This window comes from Pipistrellus hanaki, assembly GCF_964339955.1.
Source record: "Pipistrellus hanaki genome assembly, chromosome: 3".
Taxonomy (NCBI): Eukaryota; Metazoa; Chordata; class Mammalia; order Chiroptera; family Vespertilionidae; genus Pipistrellus; species Pipistrellus hanaki.
In genome coordinates, this window is record NC_140505.1 from 182,832,756 (window position 1) to 182,850,890 (window position 18,135).

The 18,135-nt window shown below is 49.1% G+C and overlaps 2 protein-coding genes and 1 pseudogene across 6 annotated transcripts in view; all 3 read right to left on the minus strand.

Moving 5' to 3' along the window:
• Positions 1 to 18,135, minus strand: part of LOC311618990 (apolipoprotein L3-like) — a 64,192-nt gene that overhangs the window by 35,052 nt on the left and 11,005 nt on the right. The window lies entirely within an intron of this gene.
• The window catches only part of LOC311618979 (apolipoprotein L2-like), a gene marked incomplete at its 3' end in the record, with an annotated part of 60,242 nt that continues 43,674 nt past the window's right edge, over positions 1,568 to 18,135 (minus strand). Inside the window, exons 1-3 of one of the 2 annotated variants that reach the window (XM_084876827.1) lie at positions 7,612 to 7,699; positions 4,142 to 4,262; positions 1,806 to 2,907 (exon numbers count right to left, since the gene is read on the minus strand). In XM_084876827.1, coding sequence (XP_084732953.1) covers positions 2,031 to 2,907; positions 4,142 to 4,262; positions 7,612 to 7,642 — 1,029 coding nt within the window. In that variant the 5' untranslated portion in view covers positions 7,643 to 7,699. Of the gene's footprint in view, positions 2,908 to 4,141; positions 4,263 to 7,611; positions 7,700 to 18,135 lie in introns of those variants that run through there. The other variant, XM_084876826.1, reaches the window with a different exon arrangement.
• Positions 4,272 to 7,413, minus strand: LOC311618981 (sorting nexin-7-like; annotated as a pseudogene). The gene is made up of 2 exons: positions 5,492 to 7,413; positions 4,272 to 5,282 (listed from the first exon to the last, which is right to left on the minus strand). The product of its transcript is annotated as a sorting nexin-7-like (transcript).

Consider the following 18,135-nt stretch of genomic DNA (forward strand, 5'->3'; position numbering starts at 1 on the left):
CCTTCTCTATTGCAGTTTAACCTAGCAAACTTGTAACCTGGTGCAGACAGCTCCAAAGCCTCCAAGCTCCAAGCAGGGAGGAGAGGACTGTGGTTCTCTCTGTAGCTCCTGCAGGGTGGCCTCAGACAGTAGATGAACTGCACCCCATTGGAGATTCAGAAGCCAGTTTACCTAGTGCTCAGTGTGAGACACCAGATTTCAACTCCTCACATCCATAAGGGACACATTTGGGAGGCAGACTCAGTGAGCACCAAAGCCCCACTGAAACAAGGCCTACACCATATGTGTGTCTCCAGAGCAGCAGTTCTCCATGATAAACATAGCGGGTCCTCACAGCCAATTGGCATGGAGGTCAATTCCTCCCGATGTACCAACAGCAATGAACGCTTAACTACACCGAGACTGCACTCAGCCCACAAAGGGGTGTACCAAGAACAACCACCTTGGGTGATTGGGGAAGCTGAGCTATTGGCCCCTATAGGTCACCTACCACAAAAAGCAACTCTATCAACACAGGAAGGCAACCAAAATGCAGAGACACAGAAGCATGCCACGAATGGGATAGATGGAGGAAAGTTAACTACTGGACAACACAGAGTTCAGAATCACATTTATAAGGTTACTCAAGAATATTCTAAAAACTGCTGAGAAACTTGAAGAGACTTTCAAGGACCTTAATGAGAATACAAAAAAAAAAAAAAAAAAAAAAAAAAAAAGGAAGAGGACCAGTCAGAAATTAAGCATACACTGTTTGAAATAAAGAATATACAGAAACTCAACTGTAGATCAATGTACTCCAAGAGTCAAACCAAAGATCTAGAATATGAGGAAACAAAAAACACACTACAAGAGAGGCAGAAAAAAAGAAGAATCCAAAAGTGTGATGAGAGTGTAAGTAGCTCTGAGTCGGCTTTAAATGTACCAACATCCAGATTTTTGGGTTGCCAGAAGAAAAGAGAGAGCAGGATAATGAAGGCCTATTGAAAGAAATAATGACAGAAAACTTTCCCTACCTGGTGAAAGAAATAGACTTGCAAGTCCAGAAAGTGCACAGAACCCCAAACAAGAGGAATTCAAAGAGGACCACAGAAGACACATGATAATTAAAATGCGAAAGGCAAAAGACAAAGAGAGAATGTTGAAAGCAGCAAGAGAAAAACAGTTAGTTACCTACAAGGGAGTACCCATATGACAGTCAGCTAATTTCTCAACAGAAACTATGCAAGCCAGAAGGGAGTGGCAAGAAATATTCAAAGTGATAAACAGCAAGAACCCTCAACCAAGATTACTTTACTCAGCAAAGCTATCACTCAGAATTGAAGGTCAGATAAAGAGCTTCTCAGATAAGGAAATGCTAAAGGAGTTCATCACCACCAAACCAGCATGACATGAAATGCTGAAGAGTATTCTTTAAGAAGAGGAAGAAGAACAAAAAGGTAAAGGTAAAAACTATGAACAACAAAAAGTCATAAAATACATACCTACCAACAAGTGAATCTAAAAATCAAGTGAATAAAAAATTTGAAGAACAGAATGGACTGGTGGATATAATAGAATCAAGGACATAGAAGGGGAGTAGATTGACAATTCTAGGGGGGAAGGGGATCTGAGGGGTGTGGGAAGAGATTGGACAAAAATCTTACACCTATGGATGAAGACAGTGGTAGGGGGTAAGGGCATGGGGTGGGGGTGGGGAATCAGGTGGAGAGGAGCTACTGGGGGGGAAAAAGAGAAACACCTGTAACAATCTGAACAATAAAGATTTATTATGTAACAAAATAAATTTAAAAAAAATTTTAAAAAGCTCCCCTTATCCCCTAAACTCTCATGTCCCCTCTCCTCCCTGATTTCAGGTCCAGGTTCCTTCCTTCTCTTTGACCCACCTGCCATCTGCATGAACCCCTCCTCCGCTGTGCTCAACACCTTCCCATGCAGTTCCATCCATTTTATCTCAACGGCTTTTCCCCTCTAACAATGTCAAGTCCACGCCTTTGTCTCCCACACACCCTGTTCCCCGCACCGTCAGGGGATCATGGAGTCAGGTTCTCCTGTAGACTTTCGTGAACGAGGGTGAGTTGTTCCAGCCTCTTCTCCAGCTCCTGGGCCTGCTGCCTCAACTCTTTTGCTGACGTAGCCTTAGCGCCCTTATGTAAGTGAATTGACTCCTTCACCAGGCCCCATACATCCATGAGAAGGAATACACCTGCCATGGCTGCACCAAAGACCCTGGCTCCTTTGCTCATGGCCAGAGCAGTGCCTCCAAAAGCTTCCTGCAGCTGCTTGCCGCTTCTGGCTGAGACTGCCCCCGTGCGCATGAAGCGCGTGGCCTTGGCTGCTAAGAGAGGATTGGATTTGGCCAGCTGGAAGGCACGGGCATTCTTCACAACGCCTTGCAGGGATTGGAAGCACTTCCGTGCTAAGAAAGCAATTTTGGGCGTTCTGCGACTTACAACATTCACAACCAACTTCTTTGTGTCACTGCCAGTTGACACAAGGCTGCTAGCTTTGGCTTTTGCTGACGCATCCTTTGATACTTCCACAATGTTCACAGTCACACCAGTCACAGCAGCTGCTAGGCCCAGTCCCATCCCAGTTGCCAAAAGCACCAGACTAGCTCCAGCTGTCACAGGTGCCAGACACAGGCCAGTGATGGTCAGAATGCTAGATGCAGCGCCGGTGGAAGAGGCCGCCACTTTGGAGATGGTACAGTCCCTGTGCACCTTGTCAACCTCATCAGCAAGTGTGTAGAGCTTTCCTATGCGTTCCTCAAGGTCCCGTTTGACCTGAGGAAACTCCTTCATAAAGCTCTCCCCATGCAGCTGGTCTGCTGAGGGCATGTCTTTGTCCTCCACAGCCATGAGTGCTTCCAGCTGGCTCAAGTCTGCAAATATTGCATCTGCCTTATCCCTGCAATGAAGAAAGACAGGGGATTAATTACAGCAGGTACATAAATTGCTAAAGCTGAGACCCCTGATTGGATGACCTGGTGCAAGAAGCCCGAACTCTATGGTAGTAACATATGCATCTACTCAGAATCCCTCAGATCACACCATTTTGGCAGCCCCCATTCTGACCAGAAGCAGTCACTGAGCCATACTGCCTTCAGCATTACTCCATGGAGCAGAGAAGATGGTCCCACAGGGAGGTCAGGAGCCCTCCAGCTCACAGACAGGGTTGGAGCACATGATCACCCAGGGACCTCTGCCCCCAGCAGAGAGGTGATCAAATCAGGGAAGGAAGAAAGCTGACCCCGCTCCTTCACAGCCCTCTATAAGGGCCCTGGCCTCCTCAGTACTGTGTCCAGCTGCCTCACTCTAGTCCAGCCCCGCTGCCACGCCTTCCTACCAGTCCTCCCACCTGGATCACCCTTGCTCTCAGACCCCGGACTCTGATCCTGCTCCAGGCCTCTCTGGGCCTCCGGACAGGATGACTGCATTTGCTTCCTTGCCCTTGACTCTGCAGTTTACCCCTAAGCCTTCACCAGAGTCCTATCAGATGGACTTGCTATTTCATTGATGAGGGAGATGACATAAGCCCAGAGCCGCAGAGCCAGGCAGACATACAAACAAGATTCCACCCAAAATGGTGCAACCTAACTGCAGCTCTCCCCGTTCCAGACCAGCAGGACCCTGCAGAGCTTGTGCAATCCCTTTCTTAGGGAGAGCAGGCTCTCTAGCCACAATCCCCAGAGACACAAACTGTGCCAACATTTTCTGGCTTGTCCCAGAGGACATCCTGCGAGGCCCTCACATCCAATGAGAAGATGCTTGGGCCCAGTGTATTCCCAGCATCTTTTCTAAAGTTCATGTGAACTGCCCACCTACCATGTGTCAGTCATTAGGCTAAACAGTTAGAGGCATGATCTCATTCTCCTCACAATGGAGTAGGACAGATGAATAAGACTGAGAGTGGTTAAGTAACCTGTTCAAGGTCACTTAACCTTCCCTTGCAGGCCTCAACTCTTCTCAACCTGGGGCCTTTCTTTGCCAACGAATGATACCAAGGAAATGTTGCTCATGGACTGTTGAGAAGGAAGTTCTTCAGCCTCAAGCTCAGGATCCTGCCTGGAGGAGGGTGCTTGCCAGAGGAATCTGTCTGCAGGGGAGTTGGGGTGATGATACAGGCATGCCCTGGAGGTTACCTGGACAGCTTGGCCGCAGTCACAAATCTCTCCCAGGATTCATCCCTCAGCAGGCATTGCAGTTTCCCTTTGTCCCCTGGGTCCATTAAATACTCAATGGCATCAACAAAGTCTTTGTCCTCTAGGTGGATAGAAAAAACCATGAGGTTGGAAGAAATTGTGGTAGAACATAAATGGTGCTGAGTATAAACAAGGAGGTTAAATGTTTATCATCTTGAGCAGCTGTCACCTGGGGACTTTTTAAAAAATATTTGGGGTATTTTTGATTGAGTCATCTGGTGCTGCCTGTTCCCCAAACTTTATATGGTGAAGCTCTGACCCCCCCCCCCATGTGACTGTATTATTAAATTCAAGTTTTAAAAATGTTTTTATTGAGGAAGGGAGAGGAAGGGAGAAAGATAGAGAAATAGAAACACTGATGAGAGAGAATCATCTATTGACTGCTTCCTGAGGGTTCCCTACAGGACATGGAGCCCAAAACCTGGACATGGGCCATGGCCAGGAAGCAAACTTGGGACCTCTTGTTTCATGGGTGGTTGGTTGCGCAACCACTGAGCAAACCTGGACAGGTCCCCTGTGACTGTATTTTGTAATTAAGGTTAAATGAGGTCATAGGTGTAGGACCCTAATCCAATTCACTGGCATCCTTATTATTATTATTATTATTATTATTATTTTTAATTTTAATTTTGGGAGAAATTTTAGTGCCTTTGGCTGAATGCTTCTAAGCAAGTGGTAATGGGGCTCTATGTTGCCAGGAAAAGTCTCAGATAACAAATGAGTTGAAGCAATCACATTGTGAAACGTGAAAGCTCACCAAGTCTGTGCCTGCCTTCTTGTAGGTCAAAGCTTCCACCTTGAATTCCAGTTCTGCTTGGAGGTGGTCTCTCCTTTGCATGACGCCCATGAGCATTTCACCTTAGAGCACGTTCTGGTGCACCAAGTAGGGCCTCAGACAAGCCGCACAGAAGCCACTCGGTGGCCTGGCAGCACTGGTCCAGGCAGCTGGTGCCGCCGCCCAGAGTGTTCACCAGGTCCTCTTCTGACTCTGACCACAGGGCATGAATGGGGCATATTCTTTCATTTCACCAAAATATTCGTGTTCCTCCTCGTAAATTCTCTGAGATACCTTATAGATAAGGTGACCAGATCTTCCCACTCCTTGCGGGACAGTCCCGATTTTTAACAATTTTTCCTGCATCCCTCGGCATTTTTAAAAAGTCCCGATTTTTTCTAAAGAATCTTTCCAAAAATCGGGACTTTTTTAAAACGCCGTGGGATGCAGGGAAAATTGTTAAAAATCAGGGCTGTCCCGCCAAAAGTGGGACGATCTGGTCACCTATCGATCACATTCATTTTCTGGCTAAAGGCTTCGATGAAGTCATTCATCTCCATGAACTCCTCGGGGCGGCTCCTCACGCCTCTTGTAGACAAGGCGACAGCTCAGACCGCCTGGCCCACCTTGCTCAGCAGCTCCTGCCCCTGCTTCCTGTGGGAGGACAGCTCCCCAACCTGTGCGGTAAGGAAGACTTTGAAGTCTTCACTGAACGTTTAAGTTGGATGGTGGGCAATCCGGTTCAAAAACTTATTGGAGGCCCTCCTGCTCGTCTGGGTGAAGTCGTCGTTAAAGCGCTCCACCATGCCTTTCTCCAAGGACTTCTCTGGCAGCAGCAGGATAAACAGAGGGGGGTGGGCTTCCTCCAGGTTTCCCTTCAACCACAGGAAGTCCTGGTACGGCCTCCTGACTTCCATTTTGCTGGAGTCAAATTCCCCATGTGATGTCTGGGTGGCAACTCTGTAAGTGATGACAGTCTCGACAGTGGCGGCTCTCTGGGTCGTCGACCTTGATGAAGAGATCTTTCAAGTCGGGCTCATCCTCAAACTTGACCTGGTTGATCATTGGCATCGTCTGGCTTAAAGAGTTCATGTCCATTAGGGGGCATCCTTGCTGACCTCCAGGGGGTCCTCGAATCAGCCCAGGGCCAGCTCCTCACCTGGCAGCAGGGACCACATCCCCAGCCAGGAGACCCGAGGAGCCACGCGGAGCCCTAGGGAGCTCACCCTCCATCCAGGGCATGCAAGCCTGCCACACTGCCCGCCCCGCCTCTGTGCACACCCATGGGCTCCCGCCTTACGAGTGAGGGGGAGACAACACAACTCTTCCTCCCCCACTCTTGTCTCTCTCCTTTTAAAAATCAGAACATTTTTTAAAAATTAAGTATAAAAACATGTGACTCCCAGGAATTGGGACACTATGGAAGTGCAGATAAGGGCCTGGGGACTGCTGTATGTTTTGTGTGTGCAGAGACAGGATGTAAATATGTTTCCTGCCATATACACAAAAGGGACATGATTCGTCTTTCACAGAAAAAGAAAGGGAAACTCAGCACAACTGAAGGCCCAAAGCCAAGAAGCAGAAAGCTCACAGGTGGCATCAGACGTCTCCTTACGTGAGTATGAAGCCTCCATATGTTTCAAAAATTCATGTGATTTTTGTGTTCTACCCTACAGGTTACCTCTGAGACTTTTTTAATTTTAAAAGTAAAGTTTCAGATCACAGCCATTGATGGAGTAAAACTACCAGGCAAAGAGGATTCCTCCTGTTTCTCACAGATGCTCCAAGGTGGGCATGGAGGGGTGTGTTCAGGTGGTTGGGGGTTGGAGCCTCAACTCTAATCCTGTGATCAATCAGTATCAGCTCACCACCCATACCCCCAGGCTGGTCTCAGGGGCCACAGCTTCCCATGGGCACCTCTGACCCCACGGGAGACCCGGGAGCCTGCTCAGCAGATGCTGGCTTCTGAGCTGTCCTCTCCTCCTTATGCTGCAACAGGAAAAGGACTTTCCTCTCCTGGGAGGGTGATCTGGTTGCTTAGGCAGCGCAGTGTTCATTTGGGTGGGTGGAGGGGCATTTTTTTTCTTTTCTTGTTTCACCCGCTGAGGGAGAAAGGAAACCAGGGTTTACAGGGAGGGAACCCAGAGCACTGCATCTGTGTATGTCTTGCGTGGGGTGTGGATAGCTGAGGTAAATAACAATGCGGGCCTCTCAGGGGGTTGGGGGTATTTGAGATCAAGAGAAGATGTTCTGCCTGAGACAATCACTTCTGGTAAGCATGTGTTTATAATTGGGAGCCCTGGTCAGGGCCCCAACACATCGGGGTGGGAAAAAGGTTCCAGCTGGAACTAGCAGGTTCCAGGCTCAGGGGCAAAAAGTCCCACCTCCCATGGGCTGTCCTGGACTCTTTGGGTTGATTGGATGGGTGGCAGGGGAAGGAAGGAGAGAGCCAGGAAGTACGTCCCCCACATAGACTCCTGGTTGAGGGGACTATCCTTGGTGCCTCTTAGGGGCTCAAGGTCACTCATCAATCCCCTTTGAGGTTCTTCATTCCTGTGTGGTTTAACCCATCCTCTAGGCACTTTCCTCAATTCCATTGCATAAGAAGGAATCAGTCAGAAAGAAGGAAGTTCACCTGGACAGATCCCATCAGCTTCTGAGGTCATGGTGTCAGCAGTGGGATTTCAAGTTTCCCCTTCAGCTCACCAGTCTGTACCCTTGGGGAAGACAAAATAAATTGTGGAGTCAATTGTGAGCCCTCCTGAAAATGCAGGGTCCTCTCTGCTGTCCTCAGCCACCTTTGAACCTTCACTTATTCCTAGTTCTTTATGAAAATAGAACAAACATTCTAACATATGAGTTAGCCTTCATTTGAGGTTGTTTCCCTTAAGCCATAGGCTCTCACCCTTCCTAATGCCATGACCCTTTAATACAGTTCCTCAGGTTGTGGTGACCCCAACCATAAAATTATTTTCATTGCTATTTCATAACTGTAATTTTCCTACTGTTATGAATCATAATGTAAATATCTGTGTTTTCTGATGGTGCTAGGCTCTACAGCAGCGGTTCTCAACAGCGACCCACAGGTTGAGAACCCCTAGCATGGTTGGGGGTCACCACAACAGGAGAACTGTATTTACGAGTCACGGCATTAGGAAAGTTGAGAACCACTGCCTTAAAGTATTTCTAGAAGTGGAATGACTGGTTCAGAGAGTATTGCCATATAAAAATTCTTCATACATATCCCACATTGTTATGTAAACAAACTGTGCCAATTTACACTTATACTCACAGTGTATGAGGTGTCCATCTTTTCCATCTTTAGTACATAGTAGGGTGCTTTTGTTTTTTTTAAAAAGAAACACACCTTTCATTATTTTAAATTTATTATTACACTTGGAAAATGTAGTGTAATAAATTTACTACCTTAACCATTGTAAAAATTTACTAGTGTAAAAATGTACATTTTTAAGGGTACAGTACAATAGTGTCAAATTATATCTACATTGCTCTGCAACCAGTCTCCAGAACTCTCTTCCACTCAAAAAAGAGAAATGCTGTACCCACTAAACAATAACTCCCCATTCTCTCTCCTCCCAACCCCTAGAAACCGCCATTCTACTGTTTGCCTCCACAGATTTGAGGGCCTCACCTAAGTGGACTCATACAAGGGCTACTTTCTGAGTCTGGTTTACTTCACTCAGCATGGTGTCCTCAAGTTCCATGCATGTTGGAACATGGGCCAGAATTCCCTTATGCTCTGGAGAACAACAGTTGCTCAGTTTCTTCTATACATTTGAAATTAAATAGATGATATCAGGAAGATGACATGAGGTGGGAGTAAGCAAGGAGCAGATAGGATTACACGGTGGTTAACAAGATGGTGTTCTCTTTTTAAAAATGTTTTTATTGCCCAGCCAATGCAGCTCAGTGGTTGAGTGTGTACCTATGAACCAGGATTCACAGTTTGATTCCCAGTCAGTGCACATGCCCAGGTTGCAGGCTCTATCTGCAGTGTGGGGTGAGTAGGAGACAGTCTATCAAGATTCTCTCTCATCATGGACTTTTCTACCTCACTGCTCTCTCTCTTTCTCTCTCTCTCTCTCTCTCTCTCTCTCTCTCTCTCTCTCTCTCTCTCTCTTTCTCTCTCCCCCCCCCCTTCTTCTCTGAAGGCAATAAAAAACATATATTTAAAAACATTTTTATTTGCTTTAGAGAGATGAGAGAAATGAAGAGAGAGAGATAGAAACATTAAAGAGAGAGAAGCATCCATTGGCTGTCTCCTGCACACCCCCTACTGGGAAGTGAGCCCACAACCTGAGTATGTGTTCTGACTGGGAGTGGAAAAACTGACCTCTGGCTTCATAGGTCGACACTCAACCACTGAGCCACAATGGTCCCGCAAGATTATGCTCTTTTGAGGGTGCTTATTTCAAAGGCATGTTAAGCTGGATGCACAGATACAATGGACAGGACTTGCTTAAGGAAAACATAAACATTTTACTAAAAAGGACATGCCTGGGATGGGACATCACCACCCCATTTCTCCCCCATTCCCGCCCGCCCCCCTCGACCCCCGCAATACCTGCCCAGCTAGGAATTATGATCACATCACCCTGTGAGGTTACTTGGTATAGAACTCATTTCTCACCCATGGTGGCCCTTTTGATCACAAGTCAGTTTGAAGGATGCGTGGATGACCAACCTTTTGTTGGAGAGCATAGTCCCACAGTGCTAGGAGAGCTACTTCCTGGGAAGTGTCTGTGCCCACCTTGTCTTGGTGACCATGGGGATGGGGCCACACTGTAATCAGGGGCTCTGTGTTGAGGCCACATTTTCCCAAAACGGGGCAGTCAAGGAAAGGGGAGGCAGTCAGGTCTCATGACCTTCACAGTGAAAACACACTCTGGCCCTGGCTGGGTAGCTCCATTAGTTAAAGCATCGGTCCAGCATGCCAAGTTTGTGGGTTCCATCATACAACTCACATATGAATGGCACATGCAAGAATCAATCAATGAATGAATGCATAAGTACCGTATTTTCTGGCGTATAAGACGACCCCCTAATTTTACGGTTAAAACATAGGTTTAGGCCTATATTCGCTGTATAAGACTACCCCCCACTTCAAAGAAAAGACTTACTTTGCTGTCAAGATCTGCAGGTAATTTTTGTGCAATTTTGGTCTTTTGCCCCCGATTTTCGGTTGCCTTTTTTTTGTTTCAAAAATCGTCTTATACGCCTGAAAATACGGGTAAGTGGAAGGATCGATGCTTCTCCTTCTCAATCTCAAATCAATAATCAAAAACACTGGGTCATTTCTGTTCTGTGAACTCTGATGAGGGGAACAGACCTCTCCATGGAGAGGATTCTCCCAGTTCTGCCGGGGATTCTCTTGCCTTGGAGCCCACAGGAGAAAGGAAAAGCTGCTTGCCTTTAGGGCAGTGGTTCTCAATCTTCCTAATGCCGCAACTGACATGTTATAGTCACCCCCAACTATCAAATAATTTTCATAATTGTAATTTTGTTAACTGTAATGAATCAAATGTAAATATCTGATATGCAAGGTGTCTTAGGCCACCTATGTGAAAGGGTAGTTTAACCCCCAAAAGGGTCGCGACCCACAGATTGAGAACTGCTGCTTTAAGGATTATTTTGAGATGGCAAACAGCATTTATCAACGACCCTTCCTGAAACCTGCCTGAAACAGATAGCAAAGGGACTTATAGTATATTTATAGCCAATGATAACATGGCTGATATGCATGGTCTTTGACCGGGAATGCTCTACGACTTTATAACTAATAACTCACATTCTTTCTATAACCTTTGAGCTGTATCCCACTTACATCTGAAAGCGCAGGGCCAGGTCTATCCAGCCCCTCCCACTCCTGCTCACCAATGGCTGCCCAGCACTATGCTTCCTGCACCAGAGGCCCCTTGAAGGCTTTGGTACCCATTGAATATGGCTCCTTTAGGAAGAAGACACGAATTCAGAGGAAGAAGAGAAGGACAGGGAGAAGAAACAAAAAGCTTCCACAGCCTTGGGTGGTGTGGCTCAATAGTTGAGGCATCAACCCGTGCACTGACAGTTCAAGGGTTCGATTCCTGGTCAAGGGCACGGATCTGGATTATAGGTTTATCCACGAACCAAGTTGGACACAGTACAGGTAGGGGAGGCAACAGGTTGATGTGCCTCTCTCAGACTGATGTTTCTCTCTCTCTCACTCTCACTCCCTTCCCCTCTCTCTAAAAATTAATGCAAGAAATATCATAAGATGAGGATTAAAAAATTAAAAACTAACAATAAAAGTATGGTGGGAGAAAGGGTGAGATTTAAAAGTCATGTTGAGTTGCAGAAACATTGCTAATCAAGAGACAAATTCCAGAAGCATAAAGGGAAATTTTGATTGATTTTTCCTCCTCAAAACTACAAAGGCTACCATCAGCGAACTCAGACCACAATTGGCCAGGCTACTGTGTCCAGCAGGTACTCAGACCACAGGTGACTCGCCGTGCACAGTACACAGGAGGAGAGACTGAACCCAAATTCTTAAACATGGGAGACGGAGGAACAAAGCCTTCTCAGGGAAGGGGCTTGCCCAGCCTCAGGCAGCTCCTGAGGGCAGAGGAGAGGCCCGCACCTCCTGGTGCTGGTGGCTAAGCAGGGAGATGTGGTTTCAGTACCACAGCAGCTCCCAGGTGTGTCTCTGCTGTACAAACACAGGGAGCTGGACTCAGTCTCCTCCGGCTGTTCTCTGTCCACAGTCGGTGCTTTCAGAAGGAAACCCGGGTCATGCCACACTCCTGCCTTAGACTCTAGGTCCGGGCTTCTCCCCAACTCTGGGCATACAGTACCATCTCTCATGTCTCCCACCCCCCCCCCCAAGGTCCTCAAGGAGGGCCGGCCAAGCAGGGAGGCAGAGCCTGCCCACCTTCCTGCTCAGTCTCCCTTCCTGGCACTCAGGGCGAGTCAGTCCCCTCTCAGGGACCCAGTTTCCCCACTGGGAAATGTATTAAGGTCCAATGTACTAAGGTGGATGAAACAATGCCTGGATTCATGCAGTCTCAGGGAAATCCTTTTCCCCTTCAGCCTCGGCAGCAGCCTTAGGGCATCCAGGCCATAAGGAAGTGAGATTCTTACTCACCTACAGTCCTCCATCCCCTCTGCTTTCTCCATATCACCCCACACCCACCTCCTCTGCCTCTTCCACATCCTCCCACAACCACCTCCTCTGCCTCCTCCACATCCCCCACATCCACCTCCTCTGCCTCCTCCACTTCCCCCACATCAACCTCCTTTGTCTCCTCCACATCCCACTCCCCCACATACCTCCTTTAACTCCTCCATATCACCCCTACATTCTCTTCCTCTGCCTCCTCCACGGCTCCCTACATCCCCCTTCCTCTGCAGTCACTGGCTCCTGTCTCAGGTAGTCCAAGACTGTGCTGAGCTGGAAGGGTCCTTGAGTACCCACCTGAGAAGTGTCCCCTTCCTCTCCACTGCAAAGAGCTCAGGGAAAACAGGAACCCTCACATTAACCTGGATTCCAAACCAGGCTCTGCCCCTGCTTACCTGCACCCTTGGGCTCATTACTCCCCTCTGATCCCCCCGAGTTTCAGTTTTTCTTATGCATAAAAGAGGGACAATATCCTTGTATTAGAAAGTTCTGTGAGGCCGAAACCGGTTTGGCTTAGTGGCAGAGCGTCGGTCTGCAGAATGAAAGGTCCCGGGTTCGATTCCAGTCAGGGGCATGTACGTTGATTGCGGGCACATCCCCGGTAGGGGGTGTGCAGGAGGCAGCTGGTCGATGTTTCTCTCTCATCGACGTTTCTAGCTCTCTGTCTCTCTCCCTTCCTCTCTGTAAAAATCAATAAAATATATTTTTAAAAAATAAAAATTTTTTAAAAAAAAGTGCTGTGAGGATGAGAAGATGGGGTAGGGTGTCTCCTACCCTCCCAACTTACCAAGAGTCTCCCTCTGGCTGACTTGGAACAAGACCCACTTCCTGGTAGCTGTGCAGAACCCCTCTGTGCTGTCCCTGCACAAACAACAGACACATCTGTGGCCAAGGCACCCGGAAAACAAAAACGAAAGCAAATGCCCAGGTTCTGAGAAGCTTGGGATCAAGCACATTATCCAACCCTAGGCTAGCTCCACCTGGGCCAGCCCCGCCCTGCCTGCTCACACCTTATTGGAGCAACCCCAGGTCTGACCTCCCAGGTCCTTCTCTGCTCAGCCCATCCTGCCTCCCTCAGGTTTCCAGAAGGAAGACCTGCCACAGACACACAGAGGGATTCTGGAAAAGTTTTTTCTTCCACCCCATGGGCTTGTCCCCAGATCCCTCCTCTCTCATCCTCCCCATATGCCCCCAAAGCCCCCCTTAGTCACTTTCTGTCCCAGCGATGAGCACCGCCCTGAGCACAGCAGAGGCTCACTGCCTCCTTGCATTGCCTTGGTCCCTGCTCCTATTGCAGGCCCTGCAATAAAACACATGGCGAGGGGAGCTTGCCTCAGACACGCGGGACACCAAGAGTTTAGTGTCCAGAGCAGGGCCCTGTCTCCCTGTCCTTGTACTGTTTATAGGGCAGTTGGTGGGCAGGGAGCACATAACCAGTGGGCTGGTTCCATCATCAGAGTGGCTCCCCGAGGCACTTTGGGCTGCAGAGCACAGGGCACTGCTCTCCATGCCAACAGCACCTGCCCACCTCATGGGAAGTGGCCTCTGGCCTCATGCCTCATTGCCAGGCTGCCAGCATCACCCAAGGAAAAGCCTCCTTGTCTTGCCTTAGGTGGCACAACTGGGCCCCAAGTGAGGGACAAGGTCAATGTAGGAGGGCCAGGACTAAGAATAAAGATCACAAAAATCAATTAGTATCAATAATTAGTAGTTTTGTGTTGAAGTCAATGAACGTACAATGAACATACAATGTGTATGCAAGCTGGGCACATTCTCAGAGTTAACAAATTTTGGATGTCAGTTTAAAACAGGAAATGGAGTAATTTATTACCAGTAACGATTGGAAGTGTAAAGGCACTCTACCCAGAACAAAGCATGAGAGGAGGGAACCCCAAGTTCAGCAGTTCCCAGCACAGGAGGGGTAGGGAGTGGCGGGCAGCGGTGCAGAGGGTCTGTGAAAGCCTCAGCATCAGACACCTCTGAGAGCTCCCCTGGAGGCACCGCCTACCTCCCTTCCCTGCAGACTTTACAAGTAATACCATCCGCCCTGGCTGGTTTGGTCCAGTGGATGCAGCTTTGGCCCTCAGACTGAAGAATCCCAGGTTCGAATCTGGTCAAGGTCCTGTGCCTCCGTTGCAGGTTTGATCCCCAGCCCTGGTCGGGGTGCAGATGGGAGGCAACCAATCCATGTGTCTCTCTCACATCAATGTTTCTCTCTCTCTGTCCCTTCACTCTCTAAAAAAATCAATGGAAAAATATGCTCAGGTGAGGAAGAACAACAAAACAGTAATAATCCAATTACTGAGAAAGTCAAGAGGGCAGTTCCTCAAAGATCACCCAGAGGATGACATCACGATCCAGCACTTCTCTGTGCTCCCCAAATCCAAAGTGGGGTCTCCAAGAGAGACCTGTTCTCTCATGTTCATGGCAGCATCACTCAACAGCCAAAGGTGGAAGCTACCCATGTATCCAGCAGTGGGTGAAGGGATAAGACCCTGTCACATACACAATGGCGTATTATTCACCCCGAAAGGGCCATTCTGACAGGGTACTGTGGGGAGGAACCTGAGGACAATATGCTTTCCGTAATAAGCCATTGAAAGGGCAGAGCAAGGCTATAAGCAGAACTTCCCTTTTTGTTGAAGAGCCAGCCCTATGTGCACTTAGTGGTTATCTCGATGCTGGCCTTGTGCGCTGCCCTTGACCAATCAGGAAGTAGCAGGGCATAGCTCAGACCCAGAAATGCAATAGTCATTTCCTGCCCTTTGTGCCATAAGAACTGCTGTAAGCCCCTGATGTAAAACCCTGGAATAAAACCCTGACATGGAACTGACCAATCGGGGGCAGCCAACTCAGGGGTCCAACCCTCCCCCTGCCCCAGACGCCTATAAAACCTTTGTCCTGTTGAAGCTCACTCTCTCTCTCTCCACCTCACCACTGCGCTGGTGTGTGTGTGTATGTGTGTGTGCGTGTGTGTGTGTGACTGAGCTCAAACTAGCTCAAAAAAAGGCTCTTTGCTTTTACATCGGACTCGTCTCCCTCGTGGTTTTTGGGGATCACGAAATCTGGGCATAGCACCATTTCAAAGGACAAATGCTATTAGACTCCACCCATGAGGTACCGGGCTAGGCAAGTTCACAGACAGGAAGGTGTCAGGGCCTGGGAGGGCAGGGGTGGAGAGTGACTGTTTTATAGGGATGGATTTCCAGTTTTCCAAAACAGAACAGTTCTGTGGGTGGATGGTGGTGACTGCGGCACAACAATGTGAACAGACACAATGCCACCAAACTGTACCCTTAAAGGAGGTTCAGAGGGGACATTTTGGTGTGCATGCTGTCACCATTTCTCAACATGGAATCCATCCAGTGACAGGCTGGCGCTTAAGGTGTGAAGAAGCCCCACCCTCATGGGAAAGAAGTAGCATCGTTGAGCCCTTTGCATTCTGGGAAGCCTTGTCACTCACACAATCCTAACCATGGCACAGCCTGGGAGGAAAACATTCCTCACACCTTCCCAAACACAAGACGGAGGCTCCCACGGGGTGACAGGCTGGCCTCACGGGGGAGGAAGCTGGCCGGTCTGGTTCCTTTTTCATTCTGGTTTTGGGACCACAGGCCATTGCAAGGGAAGTCCTTCAGACCCTCAAGGATTCTCAAAGTGTGGTTTTCTGCCCTAAATGCTCCCTGAGCTCCAGGTTTGTCAGAAAACGTCCACACTTCAGCCCTGGCCGGGCAGCTGTCAGTTAGTGTCGTCCTGACACACCAAGGTTGGGGTTCAATCCCCGGTCAAGGCACATACAAGAGTATGCCATTTAATGCATAAATATGTGAGACACATCTATGTTCCTCTGTCACTCTCTGATCCTGCCTCTGTCTCTAAAATCAAACAATAAATTAAAATAAAATAAAACAACTTCCACATCCATTGGTCAAGCTTGCAATGAGATGCTGAACCGGTGAACGTCCAATGTGAAAACCAATGTGAACAAATCAGGCAGCCTGGAAATCAAGTTACTGAAAAGGACAGCCCCCAATCCTGTGGTGCCTGACCCCACCTCCCTCCCATGGCATCTCCTGCTGCTTCCTCTCCAGGGAGGAAGTGCGTCTGCTCAGAGGCTGGACTGGTCAAAAGATTCCGTTCAGACTGGCCAGCTGAGCTCAGTGGTTGAGCATGGAACTATGAACCAGGAGATCAAGGTTCAAATCCCTGTCAGGGCACAGCCCCTTTGGGGGGCATGCAGGAGGCAGCCAATTGATGATGCTCTCTCATCACTGGTGTTTGTATCTCTCTACCTCTCCCTTCCTCTCATGTGTATGTATGTATACACTGAATTGCCAGATTATGATGATCTCTGAATGAATGCATAATAATCTGGCCACTCAGAATATATCCTATATAATAAAAGGCTAATGTGGAAATTGTTGCCTTGACCAGGAGTTCAACCAGCAGGCAGGCCAGCCAACTGCCCATATCCCTCCCCCTGCCCAGGCTGGCTGGACCCCATCCATGCACTAGGCCACAGACACACGCACACACACACACACACACACACACACACACACACACACTGAGTGTCCGGATTATTAGGTGCTCAGAGATGGTGGCAGGGTCAGTGTCCCTGAATCACGGCGACCTGTCCAAGGAGGCCATCCCAGGTGGCCATGGCTGTCTGTGGGACCACAACTTTGTGGGCGTTGGCAGAGAGAAGCCGCTGTTCTCTCTTCGGCCCCTTTCCTCTTGACAGCAGATCTCTCTATAGAAAGCCCAGTGTCGTGTTCACACAGAAAAGTCTGAAAATGGAAGGGTTGCAGGGCTGAGTGCGTTCTAGGCTCCGTGTGGGCACCTCCCTGCCTTTCCTACTTGATCCTCACACCTGCTCTAGGCACCACCACCTGAATTTCACAGATCAAGAAACAGGAGGGAAATGGCTCTGCCTCTAAGTGGAGCAGCTGATGGGCTTTTCCTCTCTGCCCGCCTCTTACAGCCCTACCCCTCTATCCGGCGAGGCTGGGCATGGACCCCAGAGGCCAACGTGGCCCTTCCATGAGGCCTGCTCATCCCGGACAAATGTCCATGGGGTGCCAGGGCCACCTCCCCCACTTTTCAGGTGGGGCGGCAGAGTGATGATGGTATTGCATGAGGACCACACACCGGGCCTTCACATACTCCCCCAGCAAAGGCCTGGCTTCAGAGAAGAGGAAGCCAAGGTGAGGGGAGAGGTGGGCCTTGCCCCAGGCAGCTCAGGGGAGGGGCCAAGACTCTGAGCCAATGTCACAGTTGGCCTCTGGCTCTGTTCACAGTTATTTTTGTCTTGTTTTTCCCAGGAACCTGCCTTCCTCCTGGTTCCTCTCCCTTTTGCTAACCTGGCTGCGGCTGGACACCCCCACACCCTGCAAGGCACAGAGTCATGCCAGACCCACAGGGGCAGAGTCCCATTGTCTAAAGGATCCTCTGATAAGAACGCAGAAAGGACCCCAGACAGATGTCCGTGGCCTCGGTGAAGACGGATGTCCATGGCCTCCTGGCCGAATAACTGGAAAGGGGGTGGGATGTGGGACTACAAAGTCACATGAGGTGAGATGGGCGCCTCTTGGCATGAGCTGAGATCACCCCACTTAGGGACCCTAATAACCCAGGGACTATTCTGTAGGGCTCAGCTGGACCCCTGACATCACAAGCAAGGTCACCTGGGATGCCGACAACTCAGACGTGGGGTCTTGGACAAATTCTTGGTCAATAAGCCATCTCAGCCCACTGTGAGGACAATCCCCACTCAGGGGGCAAGGAGCCCCAAAAGTCATAGGGACAGGGGTCTGGCATGTGCCACCAGCAGCGCCTGTTGGGAGCTGGAGGAGTCATAGCTGGAGGCACTTAGCCAGCACCCTCACCCCAGCCCGGCCCAGTCTCTCCAACACGTGGTGAGGGGAGCTTGGCTCAGACACGCTGGACATCAGGAGTTTCGTGCCCAGAGCAGGGCCCTGT